We start from the raw sequence: 22,924 nt of genomic DNA, 5'->3' as shown, positions 1-22,924 counted from the left end.
CCAGCCCCGAGAGCACTCAGGCCCTGCAGCAACACCAGGGCCAGCAGGGCAGCGGGGCAGGGCCACAGCAGCAGCACTGGCAACACCAAGTGCTGCTGCTGCTGCTGGGCACAGCTGCTGGGCCAGCACTGATCTGCCCCAGCTCTGCACACAGACATTGCTGCTGCAGCTCCAGAGAAGGCAATAAAAGGGGATCTGTGGTGTAAACTCTGCTGGGAGATCCATTAGTACACTTGAAGCCATCAAGAGCACAACCCCTCATTGACACAGTGTGTCGGTGACAGCAAAGCTGGAGAGAAATAATATCAAAAATGGCACCAAATATTGGCATTTTTTTTGTGTACAATATTAAAAACAAAAACAATGGAAATAAAAGAACAAACAAACCACCAAACTGAATAAGACCCATTAAAGATGATTTTATTACAAGTGACTTACAGAAACTGCCAAGCATTTTAATGTCTCTGTAACCATCCAGTCATCAGTCTCCACACTGAAGCCTTTAGCTCCTGGTTCCTCAGGCTGTAGATGAGGGGGTTCAGAGATGGAGGCACCACCGAGTACAGAACTGACACTGTCAAATCCAGGGGTGGGGAGGAAATGGAGGGGGGCTTCGTGTAGGCAAAAAATGAGCTGCTGACAAATAGGGAGACCACAGCCAGGTGAGGGATGCAGGTGGAAAAGGCTTTGTGCTGTCCCTGCTCAGATGGGATCCTCAGCACAGCCCTGAAGATCTGCACATAGGAGAAAACAATGATCACAAAACAGCCAAATGCTAACAAGGTAGTGAAAACAGAAACCCCAACTTCCCTGAAGTAGAAGTGTGAGCAGGAGAGCTTGAGGATCTGTGGGATTTCACAGAAGAACTGGCCCAGGGCATTGCCATGGCACAGGGGCAGGGAAAATGTGTTGGCTGTGTGCAGCAGAGCATTGAGAAAGGCACTGGCCCAGGCAGCTGCTGCCATGTGGGCACAAGCTCTGCTGCCCAGGAGGGTCCCGTAGTGCAGGGGTTTGCAGATGGACACGTAGCGGTCGTAGCACATGATGGTCAGGAGAAAATACTCTGCTGAAATGAAGAAGAGAAACAGAAAGAGCTGTGCAGCACATCCTGTGTAGGAGATGTTGCTGGTGTCCCAGAGGGAATTGTGCATGGCTTTGGGGACAGTGGTGCAGATGGAGCCCAGGTCGCTGAGGGCCAGGTTGAGCAGGAAGAAGAACATGGGCGTGTGCAGGTGGTGGCCGCAGGCTACGGCGCTGATGATGAGGCCGTTGGCCAGGAGGGCAGCCAGGGAGATGCCCAGCAAGAGGCAGAAGTGCAGGAGCTGCAGCTGCCACGTGTCTGCCAATGCCAGCAGGAGGAAGTGCCTGATGGAACTGCTGTTGGACATTTCTTCACTCTGGGTATTGTGAGCTATTCAAAGACAACATTGATAATCTGGACAAAGTACCTTGAGTCAATCCTCTGCTAATTTCTTGCACAATCACTCAAAATTGCTTCTCTTTCTTTGGGGAAATTTCATTTACTTTTTTTTTTTTTGTTAATTTAGGTTTGGCTGCTAAGTAATTACATGTTTTCTAGAAGGGGCTGATGTCTTGTTCTTAGCACTGCTCTCAGCCTGAACACTGGGGAGCCCAGAGGGAACACAGGGCTCCCTGTGCCCCAGAGCAGTCAAACCTGCTGGTCCCACACAGGTGTCCTTTGTTCATTTCACCTGCCTCTAGTACAGGATGGACAAATTTAAAAGTGTACTTAAAAATAATGTGGCCGTTTTGAACACTCCAGTTTCAAAATCAATCTCTCCAAACCATTCTCTCTTTCCCTGTGCAGCTGGACAGGGAGGGATGCCAAAGGTTGGTCTGGCTGTCTGCTGCCTGCAGTTGTGCCTATTTGGAGCTGTTTCTCTCTACCCGAGCCTTGTCCCTGCCAGTGCTGCCAGAGCCCAGCCCAGCCCTGGGAACTCAGCTCTGCCCTGCAGACCCCTCCCAGCACAGGGCACTGCCCAGGAGCATCTCCCTGGCAGCAGGGCCCTAAGGACAGGGCAGACAAACAGAGATGCTGCAAGCCAAGGTGCTGCTGCTGCTGTCTGTAGGGAGAGGAGGCTGAGGAGGCAATTTCTGAGGGAGATCTGAGGCACATCTGCTCATGCCCAGGCTGACAGTGCAGGAGTCTCAGTGACACAGCCAAAGCTGACAGCCCCTTCCCTTTAGGAGAAAGCTGAGAGCAGCCCTGGCCATGCAGCACCATCTCCACAGCAGGAGGAATCTGCCCTGATGGGAGTCGCTCCTGCCACCTCCAACTTCTCCCCTGCAGTGTCCATGGGGAGCTGCCAGGCAGGCTGAGAGCTGCCCCTGGCAGGTGGCACATCCCCTGGGCTGGCCAAGAGCCCTGAGGGCTGCAGGACCTGCTCTGCAGGACAGCCCTGGGCAGTCCTGGCTGCAGCCCCAGCTTCACCCCCTGCAGCCGTCCCTGGCAGCAGGAGCCATCCTGCCCTGTCCCTCTGAGGGTGCCCAGGGCAGCCCTGCTCTGCAGCACATCCTCCTCCTCCTGCTCCCCTGCCACAGAGAAATTGGGAGAGTCCTCCTGGCACATCCCCCAGGCTGTGGGGTGTGCTGGCTTCAGGAGATCCCTCCAGGAGCACAGGGGACATTGCCCTCCATCCACTGACTCACCATGTGGAGGGCTGTGAAGATCTTTCCCCAAGTGAAGTTTCAGCTCAATGACTTCCTCAGCCTGTCTCTGCCTGGCTCCTGTCTCCTCAGTGCCTGCAGGCAGAGCGCTCAGCCCTGCTGGGCTGGGAGAGGAGCTGGTCCTGGGAAGAGCTGTTCCTTTAAAGCTCAGCAGCACAGACACAGAACAAAGACTTTAATGACCCTCTTGGGACTTGGGTGTTGTTTACATCAGACTCAGTCCCTGAGAGAGACTTCCAAAGACTTCTCCAGAACTCAAAGTTAAATTGAAACTCCAAAGTTTCTTGAAGTTTTAATGGGTCCCACTGAGGGACACGACTGAGAAAGTGTCCCCAGGTTCCAGGTAGAGCAGAACACTGGAGGCAGTGATCACAGGTGGGGACAAGCAACGCAAAGGTGTCTCTGGTGCTGAGCAAACCTGGATGTGTTTCAGGAATGCAAAGGGCCAAGGCCTGAGCCCCAGCCCCTGGCAAGGCAGATCCTGTCCCTCCCTCCTTGCTCAGGGCTCTTCCCAGGATGGGCACTGGCATGTGGGGATGTGCAATGCCAAGGGCAGCACCATGGGGCGGCCCCTGCCAGGCTGCTGAGCAGGGACAAGCAGCCACCCTGTGATGTCACACAGCCCCTTGGATGTCACACAGCCACCTGTGATCTCATACAGCATCCTGTGATGTCACAGAGCACCCTATGATGTAACACAGCCACCTGTGATGTCACAGCCCACTCTGGGATGTCATAGAGCACCCTTGTTTTGTCACAGAGCCAATTCTGGGATGTCACCCTGGAATGTCATGCAGCTGCATTGTGATGTCCCAGAAGACTCTGTGATGTCAGAAAGTTGCTTTGTGATGTCACAGTCTGTTCTGTGATGTCACAGTCTTCTCTATGATGTTGCACAGCCACCTAGTGATGTCACAACCCACTCGCTGATGTCACAGTGCCACCAGCTGTTACGTCCGGATCTGCTCTATGGCCTCATACCCTACTCTATGATGTCACAGACAGCTCTGTGATGTCACAACCCCCTCAGTGATGTCACAAAACCCTCTCTGTGATGTCATGCTACCACTCTGTAATGTCACAGCACACACTTTGACCTCAGTCTCCTCTATGGTGTCATACAGCCATGCCATGACGTCACAGCCTGATCTGTGTTGTCACACAGTCTCCTCTATGATGCTGTAGCTGCTCAGTGACCTCACACAACAAACTTTGTGATGTCATAGCCCAACCTGTGACCTCACACAGCCCACTCTGTGCTGTCACACAGCCCCTTGCTGACATCACAGCTGCTCTGTGCCTCTAGGACACAGCCACAGAGGTGCCACTGTGACACAGCCCCCTCTGGGACATCCCCCAGCCCCTGCTAGTGCTGAGCCCCTGTCAGCTCTGGCTGTGCCCTGCTGGTGTCCCTGAGCTGCCCTGGCAGTGCCCCAGCCCTGCTGGGCTGTGCACAGGAGCTGCTCCTGGCCAGAGCTGTCTCTCTGCAGCGCTGCCCTTGCCAGGAGCTGCCTCTGGGCCAGGAGCCCGGCCCAGCTCAGCAGCACAGACACAGCACCAGGACTTTAATGACCCTCTGGGGCTTTGGTGCTCTTTGCATCAGACTCAGTCCCTTGGAGTGTGCTCAAAAAGCTTCTCAAGAACTCCAAGTTAAGCTGAAACATAGACATTTCGTGTAGTTTACATGGGGTCCACTGAGGGACATAACTCATGTGAAAGTGTCCCCAGGTTCCAGGTAGAGCAGAACACTGGAGGCAGTGATGACAGCTTCAGACAAGGAAGGGAAAGGTGCCTCTGGTGCTGAGTAAACCTGGATGTGTTTCAGGAATGCAAAGGGCCAAGGCCTGAGCCCCAGCCCCTGGCAAGGCAGATCCTGTCCCTCCCTCCTTGCTCAGGGCTCTTCCCGGGATGGGCACTGGCATGTGGGGATGTGCAATGCCAAGGGCAGCACCATGGGACGGCCCGTGCCAGGCTGCTGAGCAGGGACAAGGAGGCAATGAGGCTCCAGGCCTGCAAGGGTCACTTGTCCCCTCGTGGCCTCAGCAGCCATGGCCAAAGTGCTGCCCAAGTTGGCTCTGTCAGGGCCTTGCAGCTGCTGCCCATCCCTGTGCCCTGTGCAGCCCAGGCTGTCCTACGGTGTCCCTGCCCTGCGCCTCTGTCCCTGCAGGCTATCATCATCCCCTGGCTGCCCCACCTGGCTGGCCTCTTCCTTTGCTGACAGCTCTGCCTCCTGCCTGCCTCTGCCTGCCCACACACAGCCTTGGTCTGCTCCAGGCTCCTTCTGGGGGATGTATTGCACCTCAGCCCTGCCCAGGAGGAAAATTCCTTTCTCCTGGTGTCCAGTCTGGGCTTCCCAAGCTGCCCTTGGTGCCATTATCTCTTTCTCTGGCTGTTTTATACAAAAAAGAAAAACTCCGAGATGTGTGAAACCACCCTTTAATCCCTCCCTGGCTGCTCGTATTCTGTCCTCAGTCTCCACACCACTGAGCCCAGAGTCTGCCGCCTCTCACTGCTGGTTATGGGATGAGGCCTCCAAACCTCATCTTGAGAGGTTTTTGGGTCCTCTCCAAGGTCTGTGAAAATGAAAACAGTGGTCAAAATTATTTTCTCCCAAATCTTGCAGTGACAGAACAAGGCTCAATATCTGTGAACTGAATGTGGGTGGGTTTACATTTGTTAGAAGGAGGAAATATTTTACAATGAGGAGAGTGCATGAAACTACAACTGTGTTCTTCCACAGTTGGATTCCCCATCACAGTAATTGTCCAAGAGCAGGAACTTTGTGCAGCCTGACCCAGTGAAACCCTCTCATCCCCAAGCACAGAATTCCTGTTGTGTGGGTTCTCTGATGTGCTGGGTGCCCTCACAACGCTTCTGGCCAGAATGTCTGCTGAGGGCAGCCAGGCTGCTGCAGGGGCAGTGACCTCACAGCCATCACCATGGCAGCCCTGTGCCCTGGGCCTGGCTCTCCCCTTTCCTCTGCCCCTGCCTTGTCTCTGCTGGCATGAAGAGTTTTGTCACTCATGTCTTGTCCCCAAGGTGCTGGGGCCAATGGCTTCCCAGGCAGGCTCCTGGAACAGAAGTGGCTTTTCAGAGCCCAGGCAGAAATGAGCCCTGAGGCAGCAGCTCTGCAGTGCTGGCCACCAGGCCGGGCTGCCAAGGGAGGCTTCTGGCCCTGGCCTGCAAGCAGCTGCTGCTGCCAAGGTGCCTTTGGCGCCTCAGGCTCTGCCTGGCACAGCTCCCAGCACGGCACTCTGCCCTTGTGCCTGAGCCCTTCCCTGTGCTGGGGCTGGCCTGGGGCTTTTCCTGCAGCGGGACCTGCCCTGCTGATGGCACAGGAAAGGCAGTTCCTGCTGGAGCAGGAGGCTCTGCCTGCAATGGGCTCCAACAACTCCAGCAAGGCCCTGTTTGCAAAGCCCCAGTGGGAAATGAATGACGGGGTCACGCTGCTTTTCGGGTGAAACCAGATTTCTCCATCCCAAATCTGACATCCTGAGAGGGAGAGGAAACTGTGGCGGGGATGGAATATTTCACAGAGAAAGCAAGAACCAAGGGACAGCACTGAGAGCTTCTGCAGAGCTGCTGAGCTGGCCCAGCCTGGGCACATCTGACTAGAAAAGCCCTGTCCCAAATTTTAACAGCAGCGTCTCCTGACATTTCCCTTTTTGGGAGTTGTGGAGATTCCTCCCTGCAGTGGGCACGCCCCTCAAGGTCAGTGCTCCAGGCTGAGCCAAAGGGATTTGCCCACAGTCATTGGTCTGGGGGAGTGACACAAATCTCTGCTTAAAAACTGGTTTTGCTTTAGCACAGTTGCTTTGAAATCACTTCCTAGAGCTTTATATAATATGTTACAGCTCTTATATCTTGGTGTAAATATTTCTCATTAAGAAAATTTTGTCTAATCATTACCATAATAGATTTTATATAAATATTTATAGATGGTATCCCATCTTTAATCCTGTGGACCAAATTGTATAAAGGTTAATTCCACCTTTATAATTCTTTACACAGGAATGCTTGAAAATTCTGGGGTGCAATTGGAACCAGCTGTTCCACAGTTCCTCTCATGGAAGAAGTTTAGAAAGCCTGGAGGTTCTTGGGAGTATTTGGATGTGGATATGACAGTGTGGTCAGAGACAGAGAAAGTAAGATAAGCTTTCCCATGAATTGGTCTGGGAACTTTTAGGGAGCTGGAGAGAAAGAATTGGAAACTATCCACAGGTGGTGTTTGGAATAAGTTGTTTTTTTTCCAAAAAGTTGTTTAATGGAAGGTGTTTTCTTCATTAGCCAATCATGTAAAATGTGTTGATTAAATGACCAATGAGGTCCACTGGTAGCAAACCAAGGTATAAAAGAAAAGGATTGAATAAACCGGGGGCTTTTAGCTCTCAGCCTTCTGACCTGAGTCTGTGTCATCTCTGACTCCACAGTGACATTTGGGGATCTCTGGGGGCTATTTGGGATCCTTTCTGCACCTCGTGACCTAACAGGAGCTTCTCCAATAAACTTTGCCTGAAGCTCCTGCTGTGCCCATGACAGGAACCCCTGTCAGTGTCTGGGACATCCCGGCTCTGTGGCAGCCTGGGGACTCCTGTGATGTCACCGTGGAGCCCCTGTGAGTGCCTGTGACAAATCGGTGACTTTGCAGCCCAAGGTGCCCTGGGATGTCACCATGGAATGGCTGTGACAGCCTCTGAGCACAGGGCTCTTTACCATCCCCAGAAACCCCTGGGAGGTGTCCATGGAGCCCCTGTCTCTGCCTGTGACATTCCAGCTCTTGAACAGCCTGGAGACTCTTGGAAAGTCCTCATGGAACCCCTCTGAGAGCCTGTGACAAATCTGATCCTTAGCAGGCAACCATCCCCAGCCCCTGTTGCTATGGTCAGTTTCCATGGCAACCATCCTCAGCCCCCTGTTGCTACGGTCAGTTTCCATGGCAACCATCCTCAGCCCCCTGTTGCTACGGTCAGTTTCCATGGCAACCATCCCCAGACCCCTGTTGCCATGCTCAGTCCCTTGGCAGCTCCATGCAGACCCCATGCCAGGGGTGGTTGCCATGGACACCATTGGCAGCCCCATCCCCAGAGTCATGGGATCCCAGATGCACAGAACTGGCTGAGCTGGGAGGGACCCATCAGGATCCTGGAGTCCAACTGCTGGCCCTGCACAGGACACCCCAACAATGCCAGCCTGGGCCTGGCAGCGCTGTCCAAACGCTGCTGGAGCTCAGAGAGCCCTGGAGCTGGGAGCCTTCCCTGGGGAGCCTGGGCACTGCCCCAGCAGCCTCTGGGGAAAAACCTTTTCCTGAGATCCAACCTCAGCCTGCCCCAACTCAGCTGCAGCCGTTCCCTCCAGTGCTGTCCCTGGGCACCAGAGGGAAGAGGTTCCCACAGCCCCAGCCAGGGACCCGCTCCCAAGGCTGTTGCCATGGCCACCAGGGCTGGGACCAGCTGGGATGCTCGGTTTCCACAGGCTGGGGTTTAGGAATGGGATTCCCCAATTTTCTGCTTCTGCTCGCTGCCCTCCCACCTCCCATGGAAAGCACAAAAGGACAAGATCCCCGGCTGGGATAAGAACAGTTTATTTGGAACAGCAACGAGATAAAGAACAAACAGGAACAGAAACAATATTGACAATAGAAGGGTTATAAAAAAGGGAAAACTACAACAGAGCTGACTCTATCTTCCCGGCCATAATTTCCTCCTGCATGGAAAGGACACCCTTCTCCTCAGGGGGAGATAGAGAGAGAGAGAGTCCCTTTCCTGCCCCTGGCAATGACCTGAGGTGGGAGTGAATGTAATGACACAGCCCTGGCCAGACCCTCATGTTCTTCAGGCTCACATCATGTCATTGGCAGGGGCAGGAAAACGAACAGGTGTCTTCCCAGCATGGATCACAGTGAACATGTATCACCAGGGCCCTTCCAAACGTGGTTCTCCCATGGGGGATGAAGTTGGAGCAGTGCACAAAGCTCTTCCTGCAGTTGCAGCATTTGCATGTCTTCCCTTACTGGTGACTGTGTTGGTGTCTGCTCAAATGAGAGCTCTGGGTGAAGCTCTTCCCACACTGGGGACACTCGTAGGGCCTCTCCCCATTGTGGATGCGCCGGTGGGTGACGAGTTGGGAGTTGCGGTTGAAGCCCTTCCCGCAGTCAGAGCAGCGGAAGGGCCTCTCATCTGTGTGAATCCGCTGGTGCTGGAGGAGGTTGGAGCTGGTGTGAAACCTCTTCCCACAGTCAGGACACTCGTAGGGCCTCTCCCCAGTGTGGATGCGTTGATGCCTGACAAGCTCTGAGCTGCAGCTGAAGCCCTTCCCACACTCCCCACACTCGTAGGCCCATTCCCCAGTGTGGATCATCTGGTGCCTGATCAGGGTGCTGCTCTGCCTGAAGCTCTTCCCACACTCCAAGCACTTGTAGGGCTTCTCCCCATCATGAAGCTGCTCATGGACCACCATCTCCGATCCCTGGCTGAAGCTCTGTCCACCTTCCTGGCACAGGGTGGGTCTTTCCTCCTCAGAGCACCCTGGGCTGGGATTGAAGCCCCTCCTCCCAAGGGATCTCAGGGAATTTTCCTCCTTGTTAAATTCCTGTGCCATGGAGCCGCTCAAATCTGCCTCTTCCATGAGGTTCTGCCATGGGGATTTGTCCTCCCTGGTCTCTATTCTCAGCTTGTTGTCTGAGGAAGGCAGGGCAAGGAGAGCATTGGATTTGCTTCTGTGCCAGAGGGAAGGGGAAGGAAATCCTCCCAGTGCATCCCTGGCAGGACAGTGTTGGCAGAGCGGCTGTCCTGCAGCCTTGGGCTGTGCTGGGCAGGGATATGAAGCAGGAGAGATAAGGAAAGGGGCACTGACTTCCTCCTCACCTGCCTGAGTGTCTCGAGGCATCTTCCACTTCCTCGCAGCCTTCTCCATCTGGCAGTGGGTTTGGGATGTGAAATTCTGTTTTAAGAGGAAAACAAGAGAATAATGCATTAAGTTTTGTACTGGTTTGAGGTCAAACCAGGGGGAGATTTTAAGCCAGAATTACAATTTAACAAGAAAATTAAGATCAAGGCAATGATACAGAAACACTGCCTTAAACTGACACAGTCAGGATATAACCTGCCACCCTGTTGGTCAGGGTGCTGGTAGCAGTCCCATTAAATGGTGGCTGCAGTCCTGTTGCAGTGATGATAGTGATTCTGTCGAAGCTGTGATCCTGTAGAAGGGTCTGGTCTTCCTCTGAAGGTCCAGTGGTGCCTATGGAGCTCTTGTCCTCTGGGAATCCAGTAGCCAAGGTGCTCCTGGTGTCAGAAGCCTCAGCTTATATCCAGGTAGGAATGGTTGGCTCCTCCCCCTGGGCGGAGCATCCCACAATGGGATGATGTCATTTTACCAGTCCTGCAGGGACACTCAATGGCCCATTCACAGAAGAGAGCCCCTGGAGGGCGTTATCAGGGCTGAGTCATGGAAGAGATAAAGAACACTGCCCTGCCTGTTTATAACAGTTTGTGAAGATGGTGATGGAAAACATGCATTTGGTTACATCTTGCACTGCAACCTGAAACAGTGGGGTAATCCCTGCTGGGGAGGTGAACACCACCCCCCTTACCCAAACTGGCTCAGGTGTAAAACCCCCACCCAGGGAAGGCCACATTCACAGGGGACAATGTCATACTTGCCCTGCCAGGGGAGGGCTCTGTCCCTGTCACTCCTTTGTTTTCTCCCCCTTTCTCTTTCTTTCCATCTCTCTCTACCTAACATTTACTGTTCAATAAAATCCACTTTGCATTTGGTCTCGTTAGCACCTTAATTGGGGCAGAGGCATCTCTCTAACAATTTTCTTAACCACATTGTGACATTATTTTGGGACGGTAAGTTCAGGGCACTGTTCTCTGACCCCAAGTGCCTTTGACAACAGCATGGTTCCCTCCTCTGAGGAGGTTGTGGCTCTTTCTGGAGGATCTCTTGGAAAATTGGACGCAGCTTCCTCTGAGCAACTCATGGGAGAACTGATGAGGAAAATGGTTGTTGTGGGTGGTCAGGGTAAAGAAAATATTTTATTGTCCTTCCTTGAAAAGTTCATTAAAATCACTGGAGGAAAGAGAGCAAATGATAGCAGCGAGACTGACAAGGTTCATTTACCCCAAGGTGAGGAACACAAGGCTGCTGAAAGTCCTACAAGGAGCCCAGCTCCATGAGCTAAATTCCCAAATAATCCCTGAATTCACAGGCTTTGGGGCCTTGCCACATGTGAGAATAATTTTTCTCTTCATCCCTGTCACTATTGTGTCAGCTACACGGAGCTTTCTCTTCCTTTTAATAATCTGTATTGATCCAAATTTCCACTTTTCTTTTATCGGCACCTGCCAGCAGCTGAGCTGTAACCGATGAAACTTGGAATTGTCACAGAATTGCTTCTATTGTTGGTTTATTAATGTTTGGGTTTTGTTGGCATTTCCATCACAAGTGACTTGTGGGAAGAGCAAATATTCCTCAAGGCATTTAATGTAGTGTTAAGTTTGATTTCTGCCAAGTCTATTTTGTCCAGTGTCCAGGGGATGCTTGAGGGGTCTCTGTGCCTCTTGCCCTGGGGGATGCTTTGGAGGGGCTTGGGAGGAATTGTGTCCTTGTCCCCCAGGCCATTGCCCAGGGAGTTTCCATCATTCTCACCCAAGGGAATGCCTGGGGGGTCTCCCTCTATCTCATCCCTGTGCCAGGGGGTGCTCGGCCCAGTCTCTGTCCCTCTCAGTTCAGGGCATGCTCAGGGGTCTCCATCCCTCTGGCCTCAGGGAATGCTTGTGCAGGGCTGGGGACCAGGGGCTCTGTGTCCCTCTCACTGCTGAGGGTGCTCGGGGCTGGGGGTGCTCTCCGACCTTCTCATCCCTGGGCAGGCCGGGGGGGTCTCTGTCCCTCTCAGCCCTAGTGTGACCCCTTCCCAAATATCATCGGGGTCAGAGGGACAGAGACACGCCCAAACCCCCAGAAGGGCTTGACCTGGGATCATGCTCCTACCCCCATTTGTCTGTTTAGCCCAGAAATGAGTTCTGCATTTTTAAGGCTGGTTCTGAGAGCGAAGGGAGGGAGGAAGAAGTGAGCAGTTTGTTTTAAAAAATGCACTCACTCCTCCACATTCCGGCTCCTGGAGGGAGAGATGGTGGGACAGGGCTCTCCTTTGCTTTTAGGTTTTTTTTAGCTCTGTGAGGCAGAGAAGTTCCCTGGACTGTGATTTTTCTTTTTCTTTGGAGCTGTTTAAACCTGCTCTGGACTGAACACCCAGAAGGGCACCTGCAGCTGACACCTGTGGCCCATTGGGCCCAGCCTGGGCTGTGGCTTTTCCAGTGCTGGAGGAACTGATAAAAGACTGATATGAAACTGATAAGAGAATGAGTGAGCTGAGCTACAGCCCAGGGAGGGACTTGCTGAGTTTGTCATCTCTTTTGGAGTGGCAAGAGGTTTTGTTGTTTAATATTGCTCATTTGCTCTACTTGTGAATTCCTTGCCTGTTAAATAAACAGGTTTTTTCTACTTTTCTCCAAGGAAATATTTTCCCGAACTGGTTGGTGGACAGGCCGCTTGAATTTGCTTTCCTGTGGAATCTCCTTTTTCTCCCAAATTTGCCCTAAACCAGCAGAGGGCAGTGGGGAGAGGAGAGAGCCCCAAGTAACTGGATTGGGTGGAGGCTGGAGATGGGGACCTGGGACCCCAAAACCACCCAGCATCCCTAAGCAAGACCCTGGAGAGGGGGGATCCCCAAGAGCTATGGGATCTTTGGCAGCCATGAGAGGGGGGTCCACCAGAGCCCCAGAGGGATGTGACTGTAAGTGGGACACTCCTGGTGACTTTTTTTAGATTCACTTTTGCTTTTTGAAGGTTTTTATGGACACCAGGTGACTTCTAGAGATGGACTTGGGCAAAGGACCTTCAGCCTCACTGTGCTCATCCATTGTTTTCCCCCAAGTAGGTTTTCCCATTACCAAACCTTGGCCCAATGGGAGAGAAATCTGCAAGGAAGAGGAGGATGCCCAGAGACACGCAGGCAGGTGAGGAGGAAGTCAGTGCCCCCCTCCCCCTCTCTCCTGCTCCATCTCCCAGCCCAGCATGGCCCCTGGCTGCAGGACAACCCCACTGCCAATGCTGTCCTGCTGGGGATGCACTGGGGGATCTCCTGCCCCTTTCCTCTGGCACGGAGGCACATTCACAGGCTCTGGGGCAGCAGGGGGAACCGCGGGCGCTTTGGGGTGCGTGGCTCGGCTGCTCCCGGCGCGGTTCCCCCGAGCCCCCGGCGTGGCTCCGCCAGGCCCCCCCACCACGGCACTGGCTGGAGGTTCTTTAACAGAAATGCTGGTAAATTGACCATCTGGAATGACACTAAATACAATTTCAAGAAGCTGCTGGTTTGCTGGGCAGTTTGCTGAATTCCACATTGTTGTTTCTTTCAGTAAAACTGCACTTTAAAAGGTCTTAGTAAATTTATACTTCTCTCAAAACTAAATTACATGAAATCATTACATACTTATTACATCTCTTGAATCCCGCCAGTAAATCCATCACACTGTTATTTCAATTGCGGATTGTTCAACTTTTCTGTGACTTTTTTCCATTAATAGCATCAGAATAAGTTAAATTTTGTTGTATGTATAACTTTGAGGATATTAATTTTTGATTCTGTGATGTTTAATTTAATGCAAATTCAGGGTTGACAAGGCTAAGCAAGGTTAAGCATTGTTATTGTTAGATTTGAGCAATGTCAAGTTAAATTCCATTAATTTGAACTCCTGTTGTTCTGGATTGAGAGATAATGTGTGTATTGTATTTGCCATCTGTCACAGGTAGGGCAGTTATCTTCTGCTAAATGGGCAGTTTTCTTTATCTCTTCAACAAATCAGTCCTCCCTTTGGAGAGATATCTTTTGTTAATGGGCCATTGAGTGTAACTGCATGACTGATAAAAATTACATCATCCCACTGTGAGGTGCTCTGTCCAGAGGGAGGAGCCACCCATTCCAGACATGGAATTGACCACAAGAAACGTCATTGTCTGTGCCATTTCTCATTTTGTTTCTCTCCATCTCCCCCGTGGCATTGACTTAGGCCGTGTCAATAACGAGCTGAGTTCGTAGTGCCTTTAAAGAAAATAAAGGATCTCCCAGCAGAGTTTTCTGCAGAGATGTCCTTTTGTTGCCTTCTCTGGAGCTTCAGCAGCAATGTCTGTGTGCAGAGCTGGGGCAGATCAATGCTGGCACAGCAGCTGTGCCCAGCAGCAGCAGCAGCACTTGGTGTTGGCAGTGCTGCTGCCGTGGCCCTGCCCCGCTGCCCTGGTGGCCCTGGTGTTGCTGCAGGGCCTGAGTGCTCTCGGGGCCGGGCACAGTCCTGGGGGTGGCAGTGCCGGGGCTGCAGCAGGGACAGGCCATGGGCACTGCTGGGGCAGCGCTGACGCCTCAGGCCAGGCCCTGGGGCCTCCAGGCTCCTTGCCCAGGCTCTCTCAAGAACACAGCCAGGCCAATGCTCAGCACAGAAAAGCCCCAGGGTGAGCAGCCCCAGGCTGGCCGTGGGCAGGCTGGGGGCAAACAGCATGGCTGGGGCTCTGCAAGGGCCCTGGGGGAGACGGGAAGGAGCAGCAGAGCAGGGGCTGATCCATCCCCAGGGCGCTGCACAGCCCAGGGCAGCGTCCCAGAGCGTCCTGATGGAGCTGCCAACAACATCCCCCCTCTGCAGCCCTGGCCTCTACCCCAGCTCACACAGGTGCCGCATCCTTGCAGGCACAGCCACGGCAGCACTGGCTCAGGAGCCCCTGTTTGCATTGCACAGAGCAGGCGGGAGCAGCCCCATGCTGCTGCTGTGGGGACATGAACCTGAGGGAGCACAAATGCCATCAGCCCCTGGAGCCAGCAAGGGCTGGGGGACACCAGGGAAACCACTCAGCTTTGTCGTGGCCTCTGCAGTCAGCCAGAAAGTTTGTTCCCATCAGCTGGGAGTTTCCTGTCCCACTGCAGACGCTGTTGCTCAGAGCCAGGGCTGCCTGGCAGTCATCCCCAAACTGCCCTCAGCATTTCCTTTGCTTCACCTTTGCTTTCTTTAGTCGTCCCTGATCCAAATTTCTTCCTCTTTCCCACCCCTGTCCCCTCCCCTGCAAACAGCCCATCCCTTTTTGCCCTTTCCTCTCTGGCCCCACTCCTCATTCCAGTTCCTGACTTGGCACCATGGGAACATCCCTTGGGCAGCAGGATCATCCTCCAAGTGCTGCAGGAATTGTCTGCAGGCTCCTGCAGTGCCTGGTGCTGCTCCCTTGCCAGAGGCACCCCAGGCCAGGGGGGCACATCAGGGCTGCTGTGTCTGCCTGTGGGGCTCCCTGTTCTGGGCAATGAGGAGGAGCTGCAGAGGCTCTGCAGGACTGACAGGATGGGCTTTGGGGCTGGCAGGAGAAGCTCAGGGACCTGGGCTGCTGGAGCTTCTGAAGAGGAGGCCCAGGGCTCATCCTGCAACTGCTCCAAGGCTGGATTTAGAGAATCACAGCATCAGCAAGGCTGGAAAAGACCATGGACATAATCAACTCCAACCTGTGTCCTGACACCACCTTGTCTCCTCTGAGCCTCCTTTTCTCCACGATAAACAAGCTGAGCTCCATCAGCCACTCCTCACAGGATTTGTGTTCCCGACTCCGGACCAACCTTGTTTTCCTTCTCTCGACATGCTCCAACCCCTCCATGTCCTTCCTAAATTGGGGGCCCAGAACCAGATATAACACTGGAGGTGCTGCCCAGCCTGTGCTGAGAACAGGATAAGAATCACTTCCCTGCTCCTGTTGGCCATACCATTCCTGATCCAGGCCAGGAGCCATTGGCCTTCTTGCCCACCTGGGCACACTGCTGCCTCATGTCCAGCCTGCTGTCCATCAAGCCCTGCAGGTCCCTTTCTGCCTGGCTGCTGTCCAGCCACTCTGTCCCCAGCCTGTAGTGCTGCAGGGGTTGTTGTTGCCAAAGTGCAGGACCCGGCACTTGGACTTGTTCAATCACCTTGTTGGATTTGGCCCCTGGATTCAGCCTGTCCAGGGCCCTGTGCAGAGCCCTCCTATGCTCCAGGACCTCCACACTCACACCCAGCTTGGTGTCATCTGCAAATTTGCTGATGGTGGACTCAATCCCCTCATGCAGATCATCAGTGCAGATATTGAAATCCACGCTGGCTGGCTCTGAAATATTTATACCTCAGCCATCCTGTGGGTGCCCTGTGATGGCACTCAAGGTGATTTGTTCCATAACCTTGCCAGGCACCCAGGTCAGGCTGACAGGCCTCGAGTTCCCCAGATCCTCCTTCCAGCCCTTCTTGGGGATGGGCTCACATTGGCACCTGCACTCCTCTGGGGCCTCCCTGATGAGCCAGGACTGATGGTAAATGATGGAGAGCAGCCTGGGGAGATCATCCACCAGCTCCATCATCCCTCTAGGATGGATCCCATCTGCTCCCAGAGACACCTGTGAGCACCTGAGTGGCTCAGCAGGTCCCCAGCTGCTTCCTCCTGGATTCCAGGGGGCTGTTCTGCTCCCTGTGCCCATCTACCTGCTCAGGAGAACACTTGTCCTGAGGATGGCCTGTCTTATTGTTGAAAACTGAGGCAAAGAAGGGCTGAAGTACCTCACCCTTTTCCTCATCTTTTGTACCCATATCCCCCACAATAAGAAATGCAGGTTGTCCTTAGCCCTCTTTTTTCCATTAATGTACTTATAGAAACATTTTTATTATCCTTCACAGAAGTACCCAAATTAAGTCATAACTGAGCTTTCACCTCTCTAATTTTCTATCTGCACAACCTAACAACATCCTTAAATATTTCTTGATTTACCTGCCCCTATGTCCAAAGATGCTGCACCCTCTTTTTAACCCCTAAATTCCTGCAAAAGCTCCATGCCCAGCCAGGCCAGTCATTTCCCCCTCTGGGTCATCTTTCTGCACAAAGGAACAGCCTACTCTTGCGCCATCAAGGTTTCTTTGCTGAAGCGTGTCCATCCTTCCTGGAACCCTTTGTTTTTAAGGGCTGTTTCCCTTAAAAGAATCAGTACATGATTTGGTACTCCCCAAATCTGCATCCTCAATAGGCCAAAGTCTGCCCTTAAAAGTGCAGTGTAGAAGATTTATTGATGCCCTCCTTCTTTCATGGAATATTTTAAAATTCAATATTTTCACGGTCACTGTGCCCCAAACAGCCTCTGACCAGCACTTCTCCAACCAGCCCTTCTCTGTTCATGAACAGCAGGAGACAGAGCTTTCCTTGGGAGTGGGAATTGCAGGAAACCTCCCCAAAGTGCAGCTTGGAAGGTTCAGGCTGGAGCTGAGGAGAAAGCAAAGTCCCTGCCAGGGTGGAATTGTGGTGCTCGAGGTGTGGCAGCGTGAGGCTGGGCCATGGCCGGCTCTGTGTGCCAGGAGCCGGCAGCGCTGGGTGCAGGGAGCCCAGGGAGGGCACAGAAACGCTGGCTGAGAAATGCTGGGGCACAGCGAGAGGGGCGAGTGCAGCCGGCCAGGGCACAGGAGCAGCACGCACAGGGGGCACAGCCTGCAGGACAGATGGCCGAGGGCTGGGCAGGGCTGGCAGGGCCACAGGCACCCAGGCCTTTGTGCCCTGGGCTCGGGCAGCGCCTCTGGAGGCCCCACAGCAGGAACTTTCCTGGCAGGGGCTGCACTTTGGCTCTCCCCCGGCCTCCCTGGCCAGGCTGGCAGGGGCTGCAGGTTGATGGCATTTGTCCTTGCTGCCCCTCACATCCCCCTGCCCCACAGAGAGCCCCGAGCCACCCATGAGGGACAGGCCCTGCTGGCCCAGGCTGGGCTCAGGGCTTGGCCTTTCTGCTTCCCCCAGCCAGCCCAGGCCTTGCTCAGCATTGCAGTTCCCTGCCCAGAGCCTTGGGGTCCCTGCACTCCTGGCCTCAAGGATCTGCTCTCACCAGTCCCTGGGGAGCCTTTGGCACTCCCTGCCCTCACTGGGGCCCAGCCATGCTCCAAGGCACTTGGAGTTTTGCTGCTGACTCCTTGAGCAGCTTCTTCATCCTTCTCTCAGTGCCTGAGGCTCCTGGACCCAGCCCCAAATCCACCGTGGGGCTGATTAAAATACACAAAGCCCTGGGGGGCTCTTTCTCTTCCTTCAATTTTCCTCCAAGCCTCCAGGGCTTGTGAAGCTGCTTGGAGTCAGTCTGGAGTTCTGTTAAGGAGGGAGATTTCAAAGTGTACCGACAGCATGATGTTTGGTTTTAATCACGTGTGTGGGTTTTTATTTTTCAGTTCAGAAAAGAGGTGAAAGAACAATTCCCCAGGTGATCTTGATGCTGAATGTCTCCCTAGGAGATCTGGGCATGGAGAGGAACAAGCCCCTTGCACGCTGACCCATTTTGGACAACCTGCTCCCCAGCCTCACCATGTCTGACATGGCCCACCTGGGACTGACATCCCAAAACATAAAAAAGTATGCATTTTTAAAATAAATAAGATTGATTAATTTATAAAATTATAATTATAGTTTTTAAATTTATATTAGTATTACTGTATATTTCTATTACCTTTGATATTTATGTGAAAAATTGAATACATTTTTAGCAATCAAAAAATTATTTGTCATTGGTTTTAAATAAAACAATTCCTTTCATTAAATCATTGACCACTACTGGCCATTTATTTCTCCTTCTTAATGCTAATTAGTGCTATTTTTAGATCTTTTGACATTTTTTTTATTATTTTCACGGACAGGGTAAAACGGCCACTTTGGGGTCCCTGGAGACATTTCTGGGGCACATTTGGGGCAGTTTAAAGTCTGGGCAGTGTGATAAACAAGTCCACTGAATTTAAGGATCAAATAATTATCTTTATTATTTTTGCAAGCAAGAATAAGCAAGGACAGCGCTGGGCGGCCCGGAGTCTCCACTCCACTTTGGCTCATAAAATTCCTATCCCCTGAGTCCACCTTCTATTGCCTTCTTCTCCGGGTTTAGGGATGACGTGATCTGTCTTCTGCGCTTGCTCATTCAGTTGCTAGGGGGTCTTTTTCTGCCTTCTGGTGGTCGTGGGATGAAGGCTTAGTCCCCCTTAGTCTTCCTCTTTGTGAACGCTGAGTGAACTTATGCCTTACAAGGCATATCTATACAGAACACTATACACTTTTCTGCAAGCTAAGCAATTCTTACTAGTACTATACACTTTCTGCAAGCTAAGCAATTCTAGTGAGTTTAAGGATTGTTGTTACAGCTGCTTCTCATTACTTTCCTTTCACAAGGCATAATTTTACAATGGAATTCCCAAAGCACTATAGTAAACCAGCAACCATATGTATCTGCACAAGAAGTTTTTTGGCTATTTAACTATTCTTTTATATTGTATAGTTATTTAACTATTGATTTAATTAATGAACAAATGTATTACTACTTATTACATCCCCCATTTCTTTTTTTACCGGTTGTGTTCATTACATCTTTCTAGTTCTTTCCTAGCAAGCATTAAATGAGCTGCCGCATCAGTTAAGCTATGTGCACTAATTATAGGTGCTAACTTCCTTAGTATCTTCATCATATTCCAATTCATAATGAATAGAACTGCTGACAAAATAAAACCAAGCAGTCAATATCAACGGAACAAACATGGGATGGCATACACTGTTTAGGACCCCAGTGGCATTAGGAGACAAACCGAAAAGGGTATCCCACTGGATGTCACTCTGGAAATGCCAGTGGCTCAGCTGAGAGCTCTGGCAGTGACTGACACTGCACTGAGAGGGGCCACAGTCCTGCAAGGGTCTTTCATCAGGAGCAAACAGCAGCCTGGAGGGTGGGCAATGCTGGATCTGTACCACTGCGTGCTCATCCTTCACCTGAATGTGGAGCTGCCCCCAAAGTTGCCATGGATCACTTTTTCTATTTCTCCTGTTGGGTATATTTTGGAGCAGCTGTTCTATGTGGCTTTTGATGGCGGTCCTGTGGGAAGCAGCCATTTGCCTGCTGTGCTATCCTCACAACTAATAGTGGCTCCTCATTCCCTGTAGTTTTATTTGGGGTTTTTGATCTATTTGTTGGATTGGTTTGCGTGGGTTTGTTTGTTTGTTTGGGTTTTTGTCTGTTTTGGTTTGAGTTTTTTGTTTGCTTTTTCATAAAAGACTGGTGAAGTTGTCCAAACTCAAGTAAATATAAAGCAGGCTCGACTTTGCAGAAATTACTTTGGGCAGGGTTTAGCTGCATCCCCCAGGCTTAGGATCACTAGTATATTTTCAGGTTGTGCTCTGCATCATCAGCCTGCCCAGACCCCGCTTGGTCTTTCACGAATGGAGAAGACAATGGACATTGTGCCAAGCTTCCTTTCAAACTGAAAAACCTGGGTCAGCATGACAGAAAAGAAGAAAAATAAATCACCCGTTAGAGCAGAACCAGTGTCCCACCATCTTCCTCTCCACTGTTCTTAATTTTGTACATTTAGAGGCAAACCTGGGTCTAAAGCTTGCATCTCTCAGTTCCTGATGCTATTTGCTACCCTGCAGCCTTGACTCGCCCTGATGTGACTGACTGCTGGGCAAGTGGGGCTGGGGATGCTCAGCCTGGAGAGAGGAGACACTGGGAGGCCTCCCTGTGGCTGTGCAGGACTGGAAGGGTCCTGCAGGAAAGAAGGGGACAGAGTGTTCAGCAGGGCCTGTGCTGACAGGACAAGGGGGGATTGGCTTTCAACTGCAGCAGGTTGATTGAAGCTGCATCTAAGGAAGCTGCTCTTTTCCACTGGGGGTGGTGGGGCACTGGCCCAGGCTGTGCACAGAGGCTGTGCATGCCCCATCTTTGGCAACAGGGCTCTGAGCAGCATGCTCTGGGGGAAGACTGCTCAGCTGGGAACAAGATGCTGTTCTTCAGGCTCCCTTCCAAGCCCAACCCTTCAGAGACTCCATCATTCCGTGGTCTCCACTGTCCACTTCAGATGGAGCCTGGGAACTGTGATGTCACAGCCCATGCTCCAGCTGGAACGTCCAGCGCCCAGGAAAGGGCACAACACAACCCTTGGCCGTTGTGTTGGCATGCTCTTCACCCTGCTCCTGCCCACTCTGCTTGTCACCTTTCCTCAGACCTGACAGCTCCTGAGTGCCTGGATTTCATCATCCAGCCCTGCAGGATGCTCCCATTTGTTCTGAGGAAGGTATGGTGCCATTCCATGGAGGTGGACACTGCCCACCTGCCTGGGTGGGCTGGAGCTCTGTGGGGATGGAGTGGGACAGGGAGCCCACTCTGAGGTTTTGCTGCCTCTGCAGGCTGTCCCAGATGGAGAAGACGTGATGGAGTTGGATATAGAGATTGATAGAGAGGAGGACATGGAGACGGAGGGAGCAGACACTGGAGAGGAGGAGATGGAGGTGGAGGTGAAGGTGGAAGAGGAGATGGATGTGGATAGGGAAGAGTCCATTGTGGACATGGATATTGATTAAGAAGGTGAGGAAGAGGCCATGATCTTGGCATGAAGACCAATGCCAGCAGCAGGACAGGCAGAGTGGGTCTCCTGCTGCCAGGCTGGGGCTGGGCTGGGTGCTCCCTGCTCAGGGACATTGTACCCAGGGCACTGGATTCTGGTGGCCATCCACAGCCTTTCCTGTGCCTGCTTTGCTCCACACAAGCTCCGTCCCAGACCCAGCCAGGCTCAGTTCTGGTAGCAGAGTCCTGCTGCTGGGCCAGCATGTGCCAGCCTGGGGGCACATGCAAGAGCCCTCTGTGCCTGACTGGAGTGACCGTGGCATTTGCTTTTCTTCCAGGTGCGATGGACATCATGGAGTGAGATGCCACCTTTTTGTACATACGTTTTACACTTTGATGTTGTCTTTAAGATAGAGGTTTTATGCCCTTTTGTCTTCTGTAAATACGTTTCATATATTTTTTGTTAGATAGGTTTTTATGTATATAAGTTCTATCGATTTTTGTTGTTACAAATATTCTTACATTGTAAATATGTTCAGTATTTTTCCTGCTATTCTTCTGTAATAAACAAATTTTATTTTTCACATCCCAGTTCTCCTTGCATTTGCTTCAGGCACAGGCAGCATTTTGCAAAGTTGAAGTTTCCACTTGCTCCAGGTTCCCAGGGCTGGAGGTCAGAGGTAGATGAAGGCATAAAAATCCACAATTAAGAGTGTCCAGGACACCCAGAGCCAAAAGAAGCACAGGGCATCAGGAAAGAGGGAAGCACGTGCTCCAAACAACAGCAGAAATGAAGTGAGAGCTCTGGAAGGAACAAAAGAAAGAGGAAGCCTGAAGAAAGGAAAAAACATCTCCCCACAAGTTGTTTTGCTTTTTTTCATTGAGAGTCTCTTCTATCATGTGGTGGAAACCCAGAAAAATGAAGGTCAGGAGAAGTATGGTTTATTGGGAACATTCCTGCATAGCAGACAATCCTTGTGCAAATCATTCCATGCAGCACTCACATATTTAATTGCTTCTCTTCCTGGGGAAGCAGAGTTTCTTTATTTACTCCAAGCAAGATTTTCTCCCTCCTCCCTGGCAAAGAACAAGCTCCCATCCTGGCAAGCGCTCGCTGCTTTCCTTAACACTCATCACACCCATGCTAAGGAGAGTGGAGCAGGTTAATTTATCACTTGTTGCAAGTTCTAAGTCCTTCTTAGATAAGGACCATGTTCAGCTGAGTGACAGTGAAGCAAAATGGCAAGCCAGGAATACATTGCCCTGCACACAACATCCTCCATTCCCATGGATGGTTTCTCACTGGCACACAGGAGGAAGGAAGGAACCCAAATGCATCATTGTACATCAAGTCATACATGTTGAGGGATGAACAGATCTCACGGGGATATGGAAACCCCCCCTGAAAAGCAGTTCAGAGAAATCCTGAGCTGTTTTGTGGTCCTAGGCATGAAGATGCTCAGGATCTTCCACAGATGCTCAGCAGGCAGCAGGATTGCGGCTGGATGTCACTCTGGAAATGCCAGTGGCTCAGCTGAGAGCTCTGGCAGTGACTGACACTGCACTGAGAGGGGCCACAGTCCTGCAAGGGGCTTTCATCAGGAGCAAACAGCAGCCTGGAGGGTGGGCAATGCTGGATCTGTACCACTGCGTGCTCATCCTTCACCTGAATGTGGAGCTGCCCCCAAAGTTGCCATGGATCACTTTTTCCCCTCTTGGGTATATTTTGGAGCAGCTGTTCTATGTGGCTTTTGATGGTGATCCTGTGGCAAGCAGCCATTTGCCTGCTGTGCTATCCTTGCAACTAATACTAACTCTTCATTTCCTTTAGTTTTATTTGGC

General features: G+C 51.9%; 2 protein-coding genes and 1 pseudogene across 2 annotated transcripts in view; 1 reads left to right on the top strand and 2 right to left on the bottom strand.

Annotated features, from left to right (window-relative positions):
• LOC135306179 (zinc finger protein 850-like) overlaps positions 1-22,924 on the top strand; it is a gene marked incomplete at its 5' end in the record, with an annotated part of 412,436 nt that overhangs the window by 297,606 nt on the left and 91,906 nt on the right. The gene's annotated exons all lie outside the window — the stretch shown is intronic.
• On the bottom strand, positions 456-1,388 carry LOC135305961 (olfactory receptor 14A16-like). Its single transcript, XM_064429538.1, has one exon. It carries the CDS (start codon positions 1,386-1,388, stop codon positions 456-458), a length of 933 nt encoding a protein of 310 aa, XP_064285608.1.
• Positions 8,716-22,924, bottom strand: part of LOC135305611 (zinc finger protein 345-like) — a 77,860-nt pseudogene continuing 63,651 nt past the window's right edge.

The sequence above is a fragment of the Passer domesticus genome, chromosome 8 (genome assembly GCF_036417665.1).
Source record: "Passer domesticus isolate bPasDom1 chromosome 8, bPasDom1.hap1, whole genome shotgun sequence".
Classification (NCBI taxonomy): domain Eukaryota; kingdom Metazoa; phylum Chordata; class Aves; order Passeriformes; family Passeridae; genus Passer; species Passer domesticus.
Note: the sequence above shows the minus strand (reverse complement) of the source record. Positions and strands in the feature narration are given on the sequence as shown.